Below are 14,620 nucleotides of genomic sequence, written 5' to 3'. Positions count from 1 at the left end.
GGTCTCGACCTCCTGGCCTCAAGTGATCCTCCCACCTCGACCTCCCAAAGTACTGGGTGTCTTTCCCTTATAGCATCTGTTGCCATCTTGCTTTATGCTCCTAGACTCGGACCTATGCAAGTCCTGTTCACTGCTACGTCCCCAGCTCCCACCACACAAGCTGTCTATTATTATGGAGTGAATGAATGAATCTTTTCAATCCACATAAACTGAAACCCACGAGATGATGATAATGATGATGATGATGACGATAGCAGCTAAAACATATAGCATGGATTGTGTGCTAGGCATTATTTCTAAGTATGCTACACAATTTATCTTCTTTAATCCTCACAAAACCATTATATAAAGGTAGGTACCATTATTATCATCATTTTATAAATGAGAAAACAGAAAACTTCTTAGAGATTTGCTCAGATTCATAGTGAGTGGTACTATGGTGGTTACGAACCCAGCCAGTCCAGCTCTAGAGTCTGTGTTTTGGACCACATCAGTGGAGATCTACTTAACAAACACTCCTGGAGGCCCACTCTGCATCTGGCCAGGCTGGCCGCTCCTCCTGAGAAGCTCCTGTGCTGGTGGGGAGACAGGTTGAATGTCTGACGGCAGTCGTGGGGGCTGGTGGCCAGCATGGCTTCTAGGAGGAATTCAGGAAACATAAAAAGTTTCTCTCTTGATGCAGTGGCTCATACTTGTAATCCCAGGGCTTTGAGAGGCCGAGGTGGGAGGATTGCTTGAGGCCAGGAGTTTGAGACCAGCCTGGCCAACAATAGTGAAATCCTGTCTCTACAAAAAAAATGTAAAGTAGTCAGGCATACTGGCATGTGCCTATAATCCCAACTACTCAGGAGGCTGATGAGGCAGGAGGATCATTTGAGACCAAGAGGTTGAGGTTGCAGTGAGCTATGATTGTGCCGCTGCATTCCAGCCTAGGCGACAGAGACCTTATCTCTTAGAATTAAAAAAAAAAAAAAAAAAAACACATGTTTTTTAAAGGTTTTCTTTCCATCTTCTTGCCCTCAAGCCCTGTGAAAAAGTGGCTTTGAAACATGCATGCCCATCATTGCTTTTCAGATTTGGTAACTCGAGGCGTCCCTGGAGTACACCTGCGGATAAGTGTTTGAGAAATGCTGTCTGAAGGAATGAAGTCAGTCTATGACAACGTCTCTCTGCTGTGAATCACTCCTGCAGATGAAAAAGTGTGACTCGGCAGCTGGTAAGCGAATTAATGGACCGTGTGAACATGGGTAGATACGAGTCAACTGTCTGCCACCAGGTGTTGTCTCAAACCTGGATGCCCATAGGCACTGAGTATGCCCGTGGGCACTGGTGAGGACCACATAAAACCAGCTCCCCACGCCCACCCCAGCCCGGCCCTTACGTACATCCTTCCTTGCTGATGAAGGCCCCTTGGGGAGCCTGTGGGATGCCCTTCCACACGGTGATAGGCTTAGGGTAGCCAGGGTCCGTGGCCCGCCGCTCCTCGCTGTAGCGCCAGTACCGCTCGCCTTTGAAAAAGTAGGTCTTGCCCACAGGTTCCCAGCGCAGAGCTGTGTCAATGCCTTCACGGGGCAGACAGCTGCCCAACTCCCCCAGGCTGTGGGGGTACCCAGGCTCCACCGTCACCTCCTTAAACACCCAATACTTGTCACCTGTGGCCAAGAGGAGCCGAGGATCAGCTTCCCCAGTCACTCAGTGCTGCCTGCCCATCTTCAGGATGTCAGGTGAAAACAGCCTGATGCCCTCAGCCCCTTGGCCCAGTTAGAGTTGGGAAGGGCAGGAAGCCTGAGGTCAGTCCCAGATCCTGGACAACTTGCCCCTGCTGCCTGGGCTCCGAGTCCCACCCTCTTTTCATCATGTGAGTTGCTCCTCTCTGCTCTCTGGTCATCTCAGCCACTTACATGGCTTTGCATGCACTACCACTCTCCAAACCTGCCACCAGCGACACCTGACTCTGAGGCTGTCCCACTGGACCTGAGCAGCAGACCCAGAAACCCTGACCTCCCGTGGCCTATGGGCAGCTCCACGTCGGCTGGCTTCCCAGAGCTCCTCATCTGCACCACAGAAGGGCTCCCTCCTCATCACCTTCTGCCTCCCAGGTCCCCAGCAGGGAGTCCTAGCCTCACTGTTGACCCTCTCTGTCCTGCTACTCTCAGTATTCAGCCACTTTTTTTTGAGATGGAGTTTGGCTCTTGTTGCCCAGGCTGGAGTGCAATGGTGCGATCTCAGCTCACCACAACCTCTGCCTCCTGGGTTCAAGCGATTCTCCTGCCTCAGCCACCTGAGTAGCTGGGATTACAGGCATGCGCCACCACGCTTGGCTAATTTTTGTAATTTTAGTAGAGCTGGGGTTTCACCATGTTGGTCAGGCTGGTCTTGAACTCCTGACCTCAGGTGATCTGCCCGCCTTGGCCTCCAAAAATGCTGGGATTACAGGCGTGAGCCACTGCGCCTGGCCGAGTATTCAGTCACTTCTGAGGTCCTGTGACTCTCCTGGCAGCTGTCCCCTGCCCTCCAGCTGCACGGCTCCTCCCTGGATTGGGCCTCATGAGTGGCACTCTCCAGAACCACCTCAGAAATGGCTGCCCTGCCCCTGCCATGTCTGTCACCTCCTGCCCTCTGGCTCTCTGCTGCTCAGAAACATTCCATGAATTTCCAGCCTTGGCCTAATGGATCAAGACCACATTCTGGCCTGGCAACCAGGGCTCTTCAGGATTTGCCCCCAGGTGACCTTTCTGGGCCATTTCTCACAGCTTTCCAAGGTGGGGCCTCCGTGGCCATCAGATGGGTCTTCTAAGCCCTGTGAACGTCCGTACACATCCCAACCCTGCTCCTTTATTCAGCCATTGTCCCTCTGGAATGCTTTCCTTGCTTCTCACTATCTGTATCTCACCCATCTGAGGTCTGGCCTGAGTCAAGATAATTGTCATGAAACAATCTAGCACAGTGCTGGGCACAGGGTGAGCACCTTAGCTCCCTCCCACGCCCTCCCCACCTTGAGTGACCTCTTCCCTCTGGGTTCTTACAGAACTGACCCGATGGCCTCCCATGAGGTACTGGGTGGTCTTCAATTGCTTGTCCCACACTCTATGTCATGTGGACAGAGCTGGTCGCCCCACCAACCTTGGCACATACAGATTATCAGTCTCATTTTCTGACTTAAATTGTCAGAGGTCAGTGTCTCTGTTAGGCTAGAGGGGCCCTCTGAGGATGTGTGCCTCCCACCCCTCCTCTTCCAGTTTAGATGGGAAAAAGGAGGTCCCATGACCTTGGGCAGGGAACTGTCCCGCAGCACAGGCTACATTACCTTTGAAGAAGACAAATCTCCCATCGGCCCTTTCGTAGGCTGCGTCGATGCGGGCAGGCAGGCCCTTCCAGAACTGCTCGATCTGCATGGGGTAGCCCTCCTGCACTCGGTTATTTCGCAGGCGCCAGAACCAGCGATCCTGGGAGGAAGCGGGAGAGGGGGAGAAAGGTGTGTCAGGCCCTGCCTCCGAACCCAGTGATTTCAGCTGTGGGGCTTAGGTCCCAACAGCCCAACACCTTCCCTGGGGCCCAGCTTGGCAACCCTCCACCGAGCCTGTCCATTAGCTGCTTCTGACTTTTAAAGCCCTGGGAGGAAGACAGGATGCTCCTGTAACTCTCTTCATTTCAGCCTCCTGCTGACTCTTGCTGCTGGGTGGACCATGAGACAGACAGCAGATAGGCCTGGTGTGGAAAAGGTGTGAGGGAGCCAGAAAGGATGATGTCAGGGCCTGCAGTGGCCACATGGGGGCAGTGGAGCGTCGCTGACATCAGCCAGACTGGTCCTCAGGACAGTGGGAGGCTGGGGTGGTCACTGAGCCTGGGCCGAGTGCCCTGTACGTGGCTAGCTCCATCCAGTAGGGCCAGGATCATGGAAGCCAAGTCATGGGAATTCCCTCGAGACCTGGGCATGCATTCACATTTCTCCATTTATAGCTGCATGACCTAGGGCCTCACCTGCAAGTGCAGGTAATAATGGAGAATCAGATGAGAGATCCTAGGCAAAGTGCCCAGAACAGTACGGGGCACACAGTCCATGTTGAGTAAATGGCAGCTAAATAGTCGGAGTCCAGTAAAAACGCCTCTTGTAACTGGTGCCTTGTCCCCACTGCAGCCTTGGGCTGGTACGGAAGCAGCCTAGGCAAGGCCTGTAGCTGCCAGACCTCAGTTTTCTTATGTGTAAATGGGGGTGATAAAACCCAGACCTGCCTATGAACAGTTCAGTCGGATCAAAGTAGAATGACTGCAGAAGAAGAAGCATGATTTGTAAAAGATGGTACAAAAGCTAGTATTTTAAAAGGTGTTTTACAAAGCACTTTCACATCCAGGTTTTTGACCTTATTTTGACTTTCATGCCTCTGTTAAGTTGATCTGAGATATACAGAGTCTTAAGAAAGGCCAGGTGACTTGCCTAGAGCCACTCAGTGAGAAGCCAGATTGGGGCTGACCCACACTGCCCGATTCCTGCGCAGCGCTCAGCGCGTGCTGGGATAACTCCACGAGGGGAGCGAGGCAGCCTCTTTCACCACCCCGTGTGATGCAGCCGCCCTGCCCAGATCCCCTTCAGAAAAGGGCTTGTTGCCCCAGTGGCCAGGAGTGTGGCCAGCAGGCAGGTTTCAACTGTCAGCCCCTTTGGGGATGTTCTCTGCTCCAGAGAGCCCTTCTCAATCGCTGGATGCCCTTCCTCCTCCAGTGATTCAATGAGGTAGGGGTTATAATGTTCCAGATATTTTGGGCCCAACGTAGGCTGACGGACAGGCCACCGTAGCTCCAGAGTTCCCTGCGGGGGTGGCTGAGGCTGCCATGGGCCTCTGTTGCCACTTAACCTCTCCCTCTTCCCTGTCCTGCTTCCTTCTCCTCCTTCTCACAAATGTTGATTCTGAAAGTACTCCCTAATCGAAATCCTGCATTCCAGACCCCATTTCAGAGTTCGTTCCCCGAGAGCCCAACCTGCAACACGTCAAGCAGGCTGCCACCCTGTCAGTCCATGGCCGATGGAGGACAGATGACAAGATATACCTTGGCCAGTAGCAGCTTCTCAAGCCTTGGTAGGGTCTGGAGTCAGACTCAGCCACCACTGACCTAGCCCCCACTCCAAGTTGGCCATCTTCAGAGCCGGACGCTCACTGGATCTTCACACACCCTTTGTTAGAGGAATGACTCCCCCAGGTTTCGGATGGAGAAACTGAGGTCCCAAGAAGGGAGGTGACTCGCTTAGTCAAGGTCACAGACCAGAAGCCAGCTTCCAGCACTTTCTCCCAGCATTAATCCTGGGGAGGTGAGGGATCACCCATCTTTCCCCCTCCCTCTTGGAAACAAGTTGATTCACCCAGCAGCATCAGGAAGAGACCCCATACCCTGGCCACTGGGCCAGCTCCCGTCCAGGCCCCATGGTAACCAAATCCCAAATCAGGAGCCTTTCCCAGCTCCGTGGTGTGGAGGAGGAGGAGGAAAGGTCAGGGGTCAGCTGGGTGGTGCCAATCCATTGGCCCTACCTTAAACACAAACATCTCGCCCCGGAAGAGGGCCACTGTGTTGAAGTTGCCATCACAGATGTTGGGTTTGGTGCCTGGTGTGGATGGCCGGTCCCCGAGGGGCGGCCGAGGGGGCCTGGGCTGGCGCTCATGCTTCCTCTCCGACGGTGAGTGGATCCTGCGGACGGGGAGTGTAGGGAGTGGCCTTGTGGGCTCCAGAGGCTCGGCTGGGGGTCCTGGAGAGAGGAGCTACATCTTAGAGAGGGGGCAGCCATTTCCCGCCTCCCACTGCCATTGTCTCAGCATCACCCAGGCAACTCTGAGACAGGTCTTTCCCAGTCCAGCCTCCTGTTCCCTCTCCCCAGTTTAACTCCCCCAGTCTTTGAGAAAACAGATGAAAATAGCCATTAGAATGGGACTCTCAACTTTCCACCCGTGAATCTTATGTCTTCTCTTTTCCCTTGTTACAGAGCAATCATGTCCTTCTTTAGGTCAGCGCTCTTCCTTAGGCCATACCCTCTTTGCCCCCTTCACACACACTGGCCCCACTTCCTCACCCACTTTATTCATTCTCTTTCCCAGCCCAGTGCAGCTTCTACCCGTCACCCACTCCAGCTGCTCTGCCAAGATCATCCAGTGGTTGCTTGACTCAGACTTTGATGAGCACATGCATCATCTGGGGATGTTGCTAAAATGCAGATAAGGGCTCAGAGGGCCTGAGAGTCTGCATTCCTTCACACTCTCAGGTGATGCTGATGCTGCTGGTCTGAAGACTACACTTTGAGCAGCAAGATTTATAGAAACACTTTCCTTGAAACACTCTCTTGGTTGTCCTCCTGCGTCATGGGCTGTTCCTTCTCAGCCTCCTTTGCTGGCTGCCTGTCCCCATCTGCCCTACTCTAGAGGCTGGCATACCCCTGGTCCTCTTCTCTTCTGTCTCCACATTTTTGTCCTTAGGTCAGTGCTTCTCCACTTGGGCTGCATATTAGGATCACCTGGGGGAGCTTTTCAAACTGGATGTTCAGGAAGCACCAGGCCAGCTATCCAACTTTTTTTCCTGAGGAGGAGTCTCGCTCTGTCCCCCATGCTGGAGTGCAGTGGCACGATCTCGGCTCACTGCAACCTCTGCCTCCCAGGTTCAAGTGATTGTCCTGCCTCACCCTCCCAAGTAGCTGAGACTACAGGCATGTGCCACCACGCCCAGGTAATTTTTTTTTTAGCACAGATGGCGTTTCACCAGGCTGGTCTCAAACTCTTGACCTCAAGTGATCTACCCACCTTGGCCTCCCAAAGTGCTGGGATTACAGGTGTGAGCCACTGCACCCAATCCCCAACTATTAATAAAACCAAATCTCTAGAGCTGAGGGCTGGGTATCTGTGTTTTTTATTAGAATCCCAAGGTAATTCCAAAGGGCAGCCAAGTTGAGAATCATTACTCTAGGTGGTTTCATCCAGGCTCATGGCTTTAGAGACCTGCGTCAGAGCTGTCCACTGGGGTGTTCTGTGATGATGGAAATTGTCCATATCTGCATCGTTCACTCCAGTAGCCCCTAGCCACAGCCATATATGGCTACTGAGCTCTTAAGATGAATGACTAGTTCTTAGTGTGACTGAGATACACTAAAGAACTATTACTGAAATTATAATTTTCATATTTTTGGTGTGGGTAGAGACAGGGATCTCACTTTGTTGCCCAGGCTGGTCTCGAACTCCTGGCCTCAAGCAATCCTCCCACCTTGGCCTCCCAAAGTGCTGGGATTACAGGTTTGAGCCACCACACCCTGCCTAATTAATATAAATTTAAATTTCATCACTGTGCATGACTAGTGGTTACTGTACTGAACACCAAAGACCCCAAATAAATATCCCAGCCTAGATTTTTTTCTTTCTCTTTTCTTTTTTTTTTTTTTTTGAGACGGAGTCTTACTCTGTCACCCAGGCTGGAGTGCAGTGGCACGATCTCAGCTCACTGCAAGCTCTGCCTCCCAGCTTCAAGCGATTCTCCTGCCTCAGCCTCTCAAGTAGCTGGGATTACAGGCGCACACCACCATGCCAGGCTAATTTTTTTGTATTTTTAGTAGAGATGGGGTTTTGCCATGTTGGCCAGGCTGGGCTTGAACTCCTGACCTCAGGTAATTGCCCATCTCGGCCTCCAGCCTAGATTTTTGAGCGGCAGACTGGTGGACCCTATTGCTTCACAATTACAAAAACTGGAAACCCTGGGGTCATCCTTAACTCTCCCTCCTTCCTCTCATCCCACGTCTGATCTGTCAGTAGATCCTGTTGTTCTACCTTTGGAATAGCTTCTGGGACCCACAGCCCCCACCTGGTCTCTGCTTGTGAAGGTCCTGCCTGTCCTCCAGGGCTCTGGCTGGGTCATCTCCTCCAGAGGGAGCCCTCCTCCTGTGCTCCGTAGCCTGGGGGCTGTGGGCGCCTGTGCTGTCTTGACAAGCATTTGCTCAAGTAAACTGGTCTCCGTATCTCACCTGACTTGACCAGAACGAGAACCTCACATACCAGTGTGAACAGAACTGGGAGAGAGGTGTGTAGGAGGCCTTTCATATCTTACCTAGATAAGCAGTAGCTTCTCATCTTTCATCTTTTCTTTCTTTCTTTTTCTTTCTTTTTTTTTTTTTTTTTTTTTGAGACGGAGTCTCACCCTGTTGCCCAGGCTGGAGTGCAATGGTGTGATCTCGGCTCACTGCAACCTCTGCCTCCTGGGTTCAAGTGATTCTCCTGCCTCAGCCTCCCAAGCAGCTGAGATTTCAGGTGCCCACCACCACACCTGGCTAATTTTTTTGTTTGTTTGTTTTAATATTTTTGGTAGAGACGGGGTTTCACCATGTTGGCCAGGCTGGTCTCGAACTCCTGACCTCAAGTGATCTACCCGCCTCGGCCTCCCAAAGTGCTGGGATTTCAGGCAAGAGCCATGATGCCTGGCCCTCATTTTCTCTTTTTAAAGAACAAAGCTCTGGTTATAGTCCCCATCCTACTGTATCACCGTTACTCCTGCAGATATGTGAACCTGCCTGGCTAGAGGTGGAACCTATGGGAGTGCTCAGTCACCATCTGGTGTAGGAGGGAGGGAGCGAAGCATGAAGGGGTTGGGGAGAAGTGTGGAAGGGGAGGGATAAAGGAGAAGGAATGAGTGGCCCTCATCTCACTTTTGTCCCTCTCAGTTACAGCCCAGACCCTCCCCTAGGTTTCCCAGGTGTGCCAGGGGAAGCCTTGCCCTCTGGCCAGGCAAAGCCATTGGAAGTCTGTAAAGGTCACACACAGTCAGAGAAACAGCAGCAGTGCTGATAGCAACGTCCACCTCCCTCGTCCCCTACCCCACAACAGGTAGGCAGTCACAGCCCAGCCCCGAGGAAGGAGCAGTCCTCCCTTTCCTTGCCACACACCATAGATCTTCTGGATGCCCTGGAGATCGTCCTGGGGCAGCTTGAAGTTGTGCGTCTCCATGTACTGGTAGAAGGGTGCCATGATGGCGCTGGGGTCGTTGGAGTGCTCCAGTCCGAGCGCGTGGCCCAGCTCATGCACAGCCACCAGGAAGAGGTCGTTTCCTGTGGAGAGGAGTGTGGGGAGGCGCCCAGGGCACCTGCTTAGATATGAGTCGGTCAGCCAACCCATTACCTCAGCAAACACCGAGCACAGTCCCTGTGCCAGGCCCCGTGCTGGACATACAGAGAAATCAAACACAACCCCTGCCTCCCAGGCCTCTCTGCAGAGTGGGGACAAGGAGAGAGAGAGCACAAGTGAGGCAGAGGGCTCTGAGTGCTTTAGGAATGTCTGGGAGGGTCGGGCGGGGATTCTGAGGAGAGGGGGGTCATTTAAACCTGGGGAAGATGTTCAGGGAAAGTTTCACAAAGATGAAGCTGAAGCTGAGTCTTGAAGGATCAGAAGTTAGTCAGGAGAACGGATTCAGGGGGCAGGAGAGGAAGGGTGGGGGTGACATTCCTGGCGGATGGAATGCGATAAACACGGTCCAGGGACAGGCAGTTTCATTCCACCTGGCTCTGGAACAAAGCAGGAGGGGAGGGCCGGAGAGAGATGAGGTCAGCCAGGCTGGCAAGCAGGGCGCTTAATGCCATACAAAGGAATTTGGATCAGCTTCTTGGCTAGTGGGGGGTTTAAGCAGGAGTGGGGGTGTGATCCAATGAAATTACTCCGGCTGCAGTTGGAGGGAGGATTAGAGGGAACAAGACCTGGGGCAGGGGGATCTGTTTAGATGCTGGGGGCCAGGTGACAGATGAAAAGGCCCTGAGCTGGCTGGGCACGGTGGCTCATGCCTGTAATCCCAGCACTTTGGGAGGCCAAGCAGGGTGGATCACTTGAGATCAGGAGTTCGAGACCAGCTTGGCAAACATGGTAAAACCCTATCTCTACTAAAAATATCAAAAATTAGCCAGATGTCGTGGCCTGCGCCTATAGTACCAGCTACTCTAGAGGCAGAGGCAGGAGAATCGCTTGATCCTGGGAGGTGGAGGTTGCAGTGAGCCAAGATCGCTCCACTGCACTCCAGCTTGGACAACAGAGACTCCATCTCAAAAAAAAAAAAAAAAAAAAAAAGGCCCTGAGGTGGAGGGGAGGGAGTGGGAACAAAGAGGGCAAGTCCTGGCAAACTGGCAGTGAGCTTCAGGAGACCCTGGGCAGGCGGGGCCCAGGTGTGGGCAGCTCTCTGCAGGACCTTGGTTCCGGAAGAACAGAACTGTTGGCTAAGATTGAGGCAGGGATTCAAGTGTAGGTGAAAACACACTCCAGGCCCTGGAAGTGGGACACAGGATCATGAGGGTGGAACTGAGGCAGCTCCATGGCATGGTGGTTATGAGCTCGGGCCCCTGAGTGGCACAGATCACCTTCATTCCCCTGCCAGTTTGTGAATATGGCCAGCAGGGCTACCCCTAAGCTTCAGTGTCCTTACTTGTAAAACGGGGGCATCAGACCTACCTCACCGGGCTATGTGAGGTTGAATAAGATACATGTGAAGTGTGTGGTGTGGCACAGAGTGGCAGCTGTTGTAATCCTATATAAGACAGAAGCTTGGTTACTGGAGGAAGCCCATTGACTAGAAAGGAAGCACAAGGCCAGTGGAGCGCCAGCAACCAGATCCTCTGAAAGCCAACTCCCCTGGGCTTCTGTATTATGCCTAGGACAGGACAAGGAGGCCTGAACTTAGGGGGATGAAGTAACCGCAGCATTTGGGGAGAAAATGCAGGGGGCAGGGACTTAGGTAGGCTGTTGATCGCCAGCCCTGACTCCTGTCTGCCCAGTGTCAGACCCTTGCTTGCCTTGACCTCTGGCATTTGTAGCCCCTTGAGCCCTGTCTCTTATCTTCTGGCCCTAAGGCATGGCTTGGCCCATTCCTGCCACCTCTAAGTCCAGGGAGGCTGCCAGGAACCTAGGAGGTGGTCTGGAGTCCTACTGCCCACTCCGGCCCCAGCGTCACTGGCCTAGGGTCACATGGGGGTGGGGATTGTTTGGCCTTTCTGGCTTAGGTCTCCGGAAGAGAGACGAACCCTATGGGGCAGACCCAGGCCATGGGCAGTACACGCCTGCCACACTACTGACACCACCAGTGTCTTCTGTGAAGCCACCTTTGAGCAACGGAAAGGAAGGGGGATGGGCAAGATCAGTGCAAGGTTGGCCAAAAGCCTGGGGCTGGCCTTCTGCTGGCATGAGAGGGCCAGGCCGCCCCCAGCTCCTTCCTCAGGTCCTGGCCCCTCTGGCAGCAGGGAAGGGTGAGCTCATCTCTGAGCTCCATCCCAAACAAAAGCAACTGCTAGAGCCAGCGGAAGGCAGCTCTGCTTCCTGGGGTCCAGTCCTGGCTGTCCTCCTGGGCTGTTCTATGACCTGGGACAAGCTGTTCAGGGCCTCTGTCTCCTGAGCAGGCTCTTCCCCAGGGGCTGTTCACAGGGAGCTCAGCTGGGAACCAGGGAACAGGGCTCTGAGCACCGTGGGGGACTCGAAACCTTTGTCCGCAGCCTTGTCTCTTGCTCTTTTAACCCCTGTTCTGGGGCTGCAGAGAATAGGAGTGACCCCTTAAAGGAAAGAGGCCTGTGGGTTGGGTCCAGGAACCAGAAGGAAGGGAAGAGTCAGGGAGCCAGCATCCTGCTGCACAGAAATCCAGGAGACCCCTGTAGGGGAGACGGAGGGAGTGGGGCAGGGGCAGGAGGACTCCCTGAGCTTGTAAGGTGAAGGCAGAGGTATGAGGAGGAGAGGCCTGCTATGAGGACCCCACGCTCCATGGGCAGGAGGCTGTTAGGGCCTTCACTCTTTAAGAGGGTAAGAGGCAGGGAAGCAGAGTGGTCAGGAATGCAGTCTCTGGGAGCCAGACTGCCTGGTTTTGAATCCCAGCTCTGCCATGTCCTAGCAGTGTGACATTTTAAATTCTTCCTCCGGAAGACAGAAGGAACAATGGCACCTTCGTCATAGGGATGGGGGTGAAGATTCATGGGGCAGGGTGTGTAATGCACTCATACTGGCTCCTGGCGCAGAAATATTACCCTTCACTAGCAGGGTCCTGTTGAGCTGTGTGTGAGCACCAGCACCCCTGATAGGGTGTGTTCCTGTAAGTCCCTGGGCCTCCGAGCAAGTCCCCAGCAGTCTACTCAGTTACTCAAGTGGACCTTGTCTCTACCTCATTTCTTTCTTTTAGGATCTCCATATTTGGTGGTTCCCATCTCATTAACTCCCCCAGCCCCACAAAAGGTGGCAGCATTTCCCTTTGCCTCTGTTCTTTTGCCAGTGCTGCCCCTCCCTCTGGAATAACCTGATTCCTTCAAAGTTCAGCTCCATACCTATCTTCCAGGAAGCCTTCCTTGACTTCCCAGCTGGAGGTAAGTGCTCCTTCTGCTGTGCCCTCCGGGCAGTTTCTCTGAACTGCCTTCATGGCACTGACCGCTTCCGACCCACATGATCGCTTTTAGTGCACATGCTCGCTGCCCCAGGACTGTGGGTTCCTTGAGGACAAGCTTTGTGTTGAAGAGCAAGGTGACAGCCCCTGGGATGGAATAGTGCCAAAAGCACCATATTTTACCGAGGGAAATACTTGGACCACCTGCAGCAGAACCACCTGTGGTGACTTAAAAATGCAGAGTCCTGGGGTCACACCTGGCTCTGCCACTTTCCAATGGGGTGAATTTCCTATTTTTCTTTTAAAGATATTTTCTTTCTTTTTTATTTTTGAGACAGGGTCTCACTCTGTCACCCAGGTTGGAGTATAGTGGCGTAATCTTGGCTCACTGCAACCTCCACCTTCTGGGTTCAAGCCATTCCCCTGCCTCAGCCTCCCGAGTAGCTGGGATTACAGGCATGCGCACCATGCCCGGCTAATGTTTGTACTTTTAGTAGAGTTGGGGTTTTGCCATGTTGGCCAGGCTGGTCTCGAACCCCTGACCTCAGGTGATCTGCCCGCCTTGGCCTCCCAAAGTGCTGGGATTATTCCAGTGCTCCTGTCGCACCTGGCCCAGGGGAGTCTTTTAAACACATGGAGGAGGTGGGGAAGATATTGTGATTCAGGAGGTTTGGGTTGGGACGTAGGCAATCTTTTTTTTTTTTTTTTTTTTTAAGTTCTCCGGGTGAATTGTATAATGGGTGGGTCAGGCTGACACAACCTGAAGCAAATGCTTGACCTCAACATCACTGAAAGTGGGACAGTCTGCATCATATGTGTTTGCTGATGTGGTGAATAGGAAGTACCAGCACCACCTAGGAAGTATTCTTGCCAAAAAATTGAACTTGAATCGAGTCAGGCCTGTAGATCTAATGAACAACATTCTGGAATTATGGGGAAGAGAGACATATTAAAAGTGAACTTGATTCTAGTCATGCCAAATGATTATACTCAGGACACATGACCCAGTGTCTTCAACAAATATATGGAGGGAAATGTATGTGTAGAATGGGAGTGTTTTAAATAAAAAGGGCTTTAAGAGACACGTCAGCCCTGTGTGTGGATCTTGTTTGGATCCTGATTCAAGCAAACAACTGTAAAAGACATTTCTGAGGTATTTTGGGAAAGTGAACTCAAACTGGGTATTAGATTTAAAAAAATTATTGTTAATTTTGTTGGGCTTGATAATGATTGTGTGCTTATGTTAAAAATTAGCCTTTATCTGTTAGAGGTATATACTGAAGTATTTAAAGGTGGAATGTTAATATGCCTGAGATTTTATTTAAAATACATCAGCCAGGCTGGGCACGGTGGCTCACGCCTGTAATCCCAGCACTTTGGGAGGCTGAGGCGGGTGGATCACAAGGTCAAGAGATCAAGACCATCCTAGCTAACATGGTGAAACCCCATCTCTACTAAAAATACAAAAAAGCCAGGTGTGGTGGTGGGCGCCTATAGTCCCCGCTTCTCAGGAGGCTGAGGCAGGAGAATGGTGTGAACCCGGGAAGCAGAGCTTGCAGTGAGCCGAGATTGTGCCACTGCACTCCAGCCTGGGCGTCAGAGCGAGACTCCATCTCAAAAACACCACACCTGGCTTTTTTAATTACATCAGCCAAAAAAAGGTAGATAAATAGGAATGCCACAGCGTTGATAATTGCTGAGGCAGGTGATAGGTATCTGGGAGATTATAGAATCATTCCTCCTACTTTTGTGAGTTTGAAATTTTCCATAATGAGAGTTTAGAAAAAAGAAGTAAGCTAGTAAGTTCAAAAAGTTCCCAGGAAACTCCACCCCTTTGCTGAGTCTATGTGGAAATTAAACGAGATAATATATGGATGCTCAATAAATTTTGGTTCCTTTCCTCTCACCCAAAACCTGCCATCACTGCATTCCAGTTCACCAGCCAGGGGTCGATTGCTGTGGTCCTGAGCTGCATCTGGACAGTTCCTGCTTGGTTTTCCAGAGCAGAGCAAAGTCCTGATTCTTATCCAAAGAAGACATCAGCAATCTTGGAATTTCTATCAGAATTGTCAGTCTTTCATGAAAGTTGGGGTGGGACAGATGGGAGAAGTGCTGGGATGGTGCCCATCCACAGGTCCCAGGTCTTTCCCACACACCCCAGCAGCTCTTGGGATTTGGGGGCTGGGTTCAACAAGTTCTGCAAAAGCAAGGAGCAGGTGTGGGCAGTGCACACCCCCAGTGCTGGGCAGAAGGGGAGGGCAGAGGAGTG

The 14,620-nt window shown here is 52.3% G+C and overlaps 2 protein-coding genes across 8 annotated transcripts in view; one reads left to right on the top strand and one right to left on the bottom strand.

The window, feature by feature from the left end:
• MMP24OS (MMP24 opposite strand) overlaps window positions 1-14,620 on the top strand; it is a 55,628-nt gene that overhangs the window by 5,583 nt on the left and 35,425 nt on the right. For 2 of the 3 annotated variants that reach the window (XR_004179058.1, XR_004179059.1), the window contains exon 2: window positions 1,075-1,216. The gene's annotated coding sequence lies outside the window, so the exon portion shown is untranslated. Of the gene's footprint in view, window positions 1-1,074; window positions 1,217-14,620 lie in introns of those variants that run through there. The other variant, XR_004179060.1, reaches the window with a different exon arrangement.
• The window catches only part of MMP24 (matrix metallopeptidase 24), a 33,289-nt gene that overhangs the window by 4,130 nt on the left and 14,539 nt on the right, over window positions 1-14,620 (bottom strand). For 2 of the 5 annotated variants that reach the window (NM_001169008.1, XM_009216223.4), the window contains 4 exon segments: window positions 1,386-1,652; window positions 3,308-3,446; window positions 5,520-5,734; window positions 8,900-9,061. In NM_001169008.1, the coding sequence (NP_001162479.1) occupies window positions 1,386-1,652; window positions 3,308-3,446; window positions 5,520-5,734; window positions 8,900-9,061 (783 nt within the window). 5 annotated transcript variants of the gene reach the window in all.

Source organism: Papio anubis, chromosome 16 (genome assembly GCF_008728515.1).
Source record: "Papio anubis isolate 15944 chromosome 16, Panubis1.0, whole genome shotgun sequence".
NCBI classification, from domain to species: Eukaryota; Metazoa; Chordata; class Mammalia; order Primates; family Cercopithecidae; genus Papio; species Papio anubis.
The sequence above is the reverse complement of the archived record's forward strand: the minus strand, read 5'-3'. Positions and strand labels throughout refer to the sequence as shown.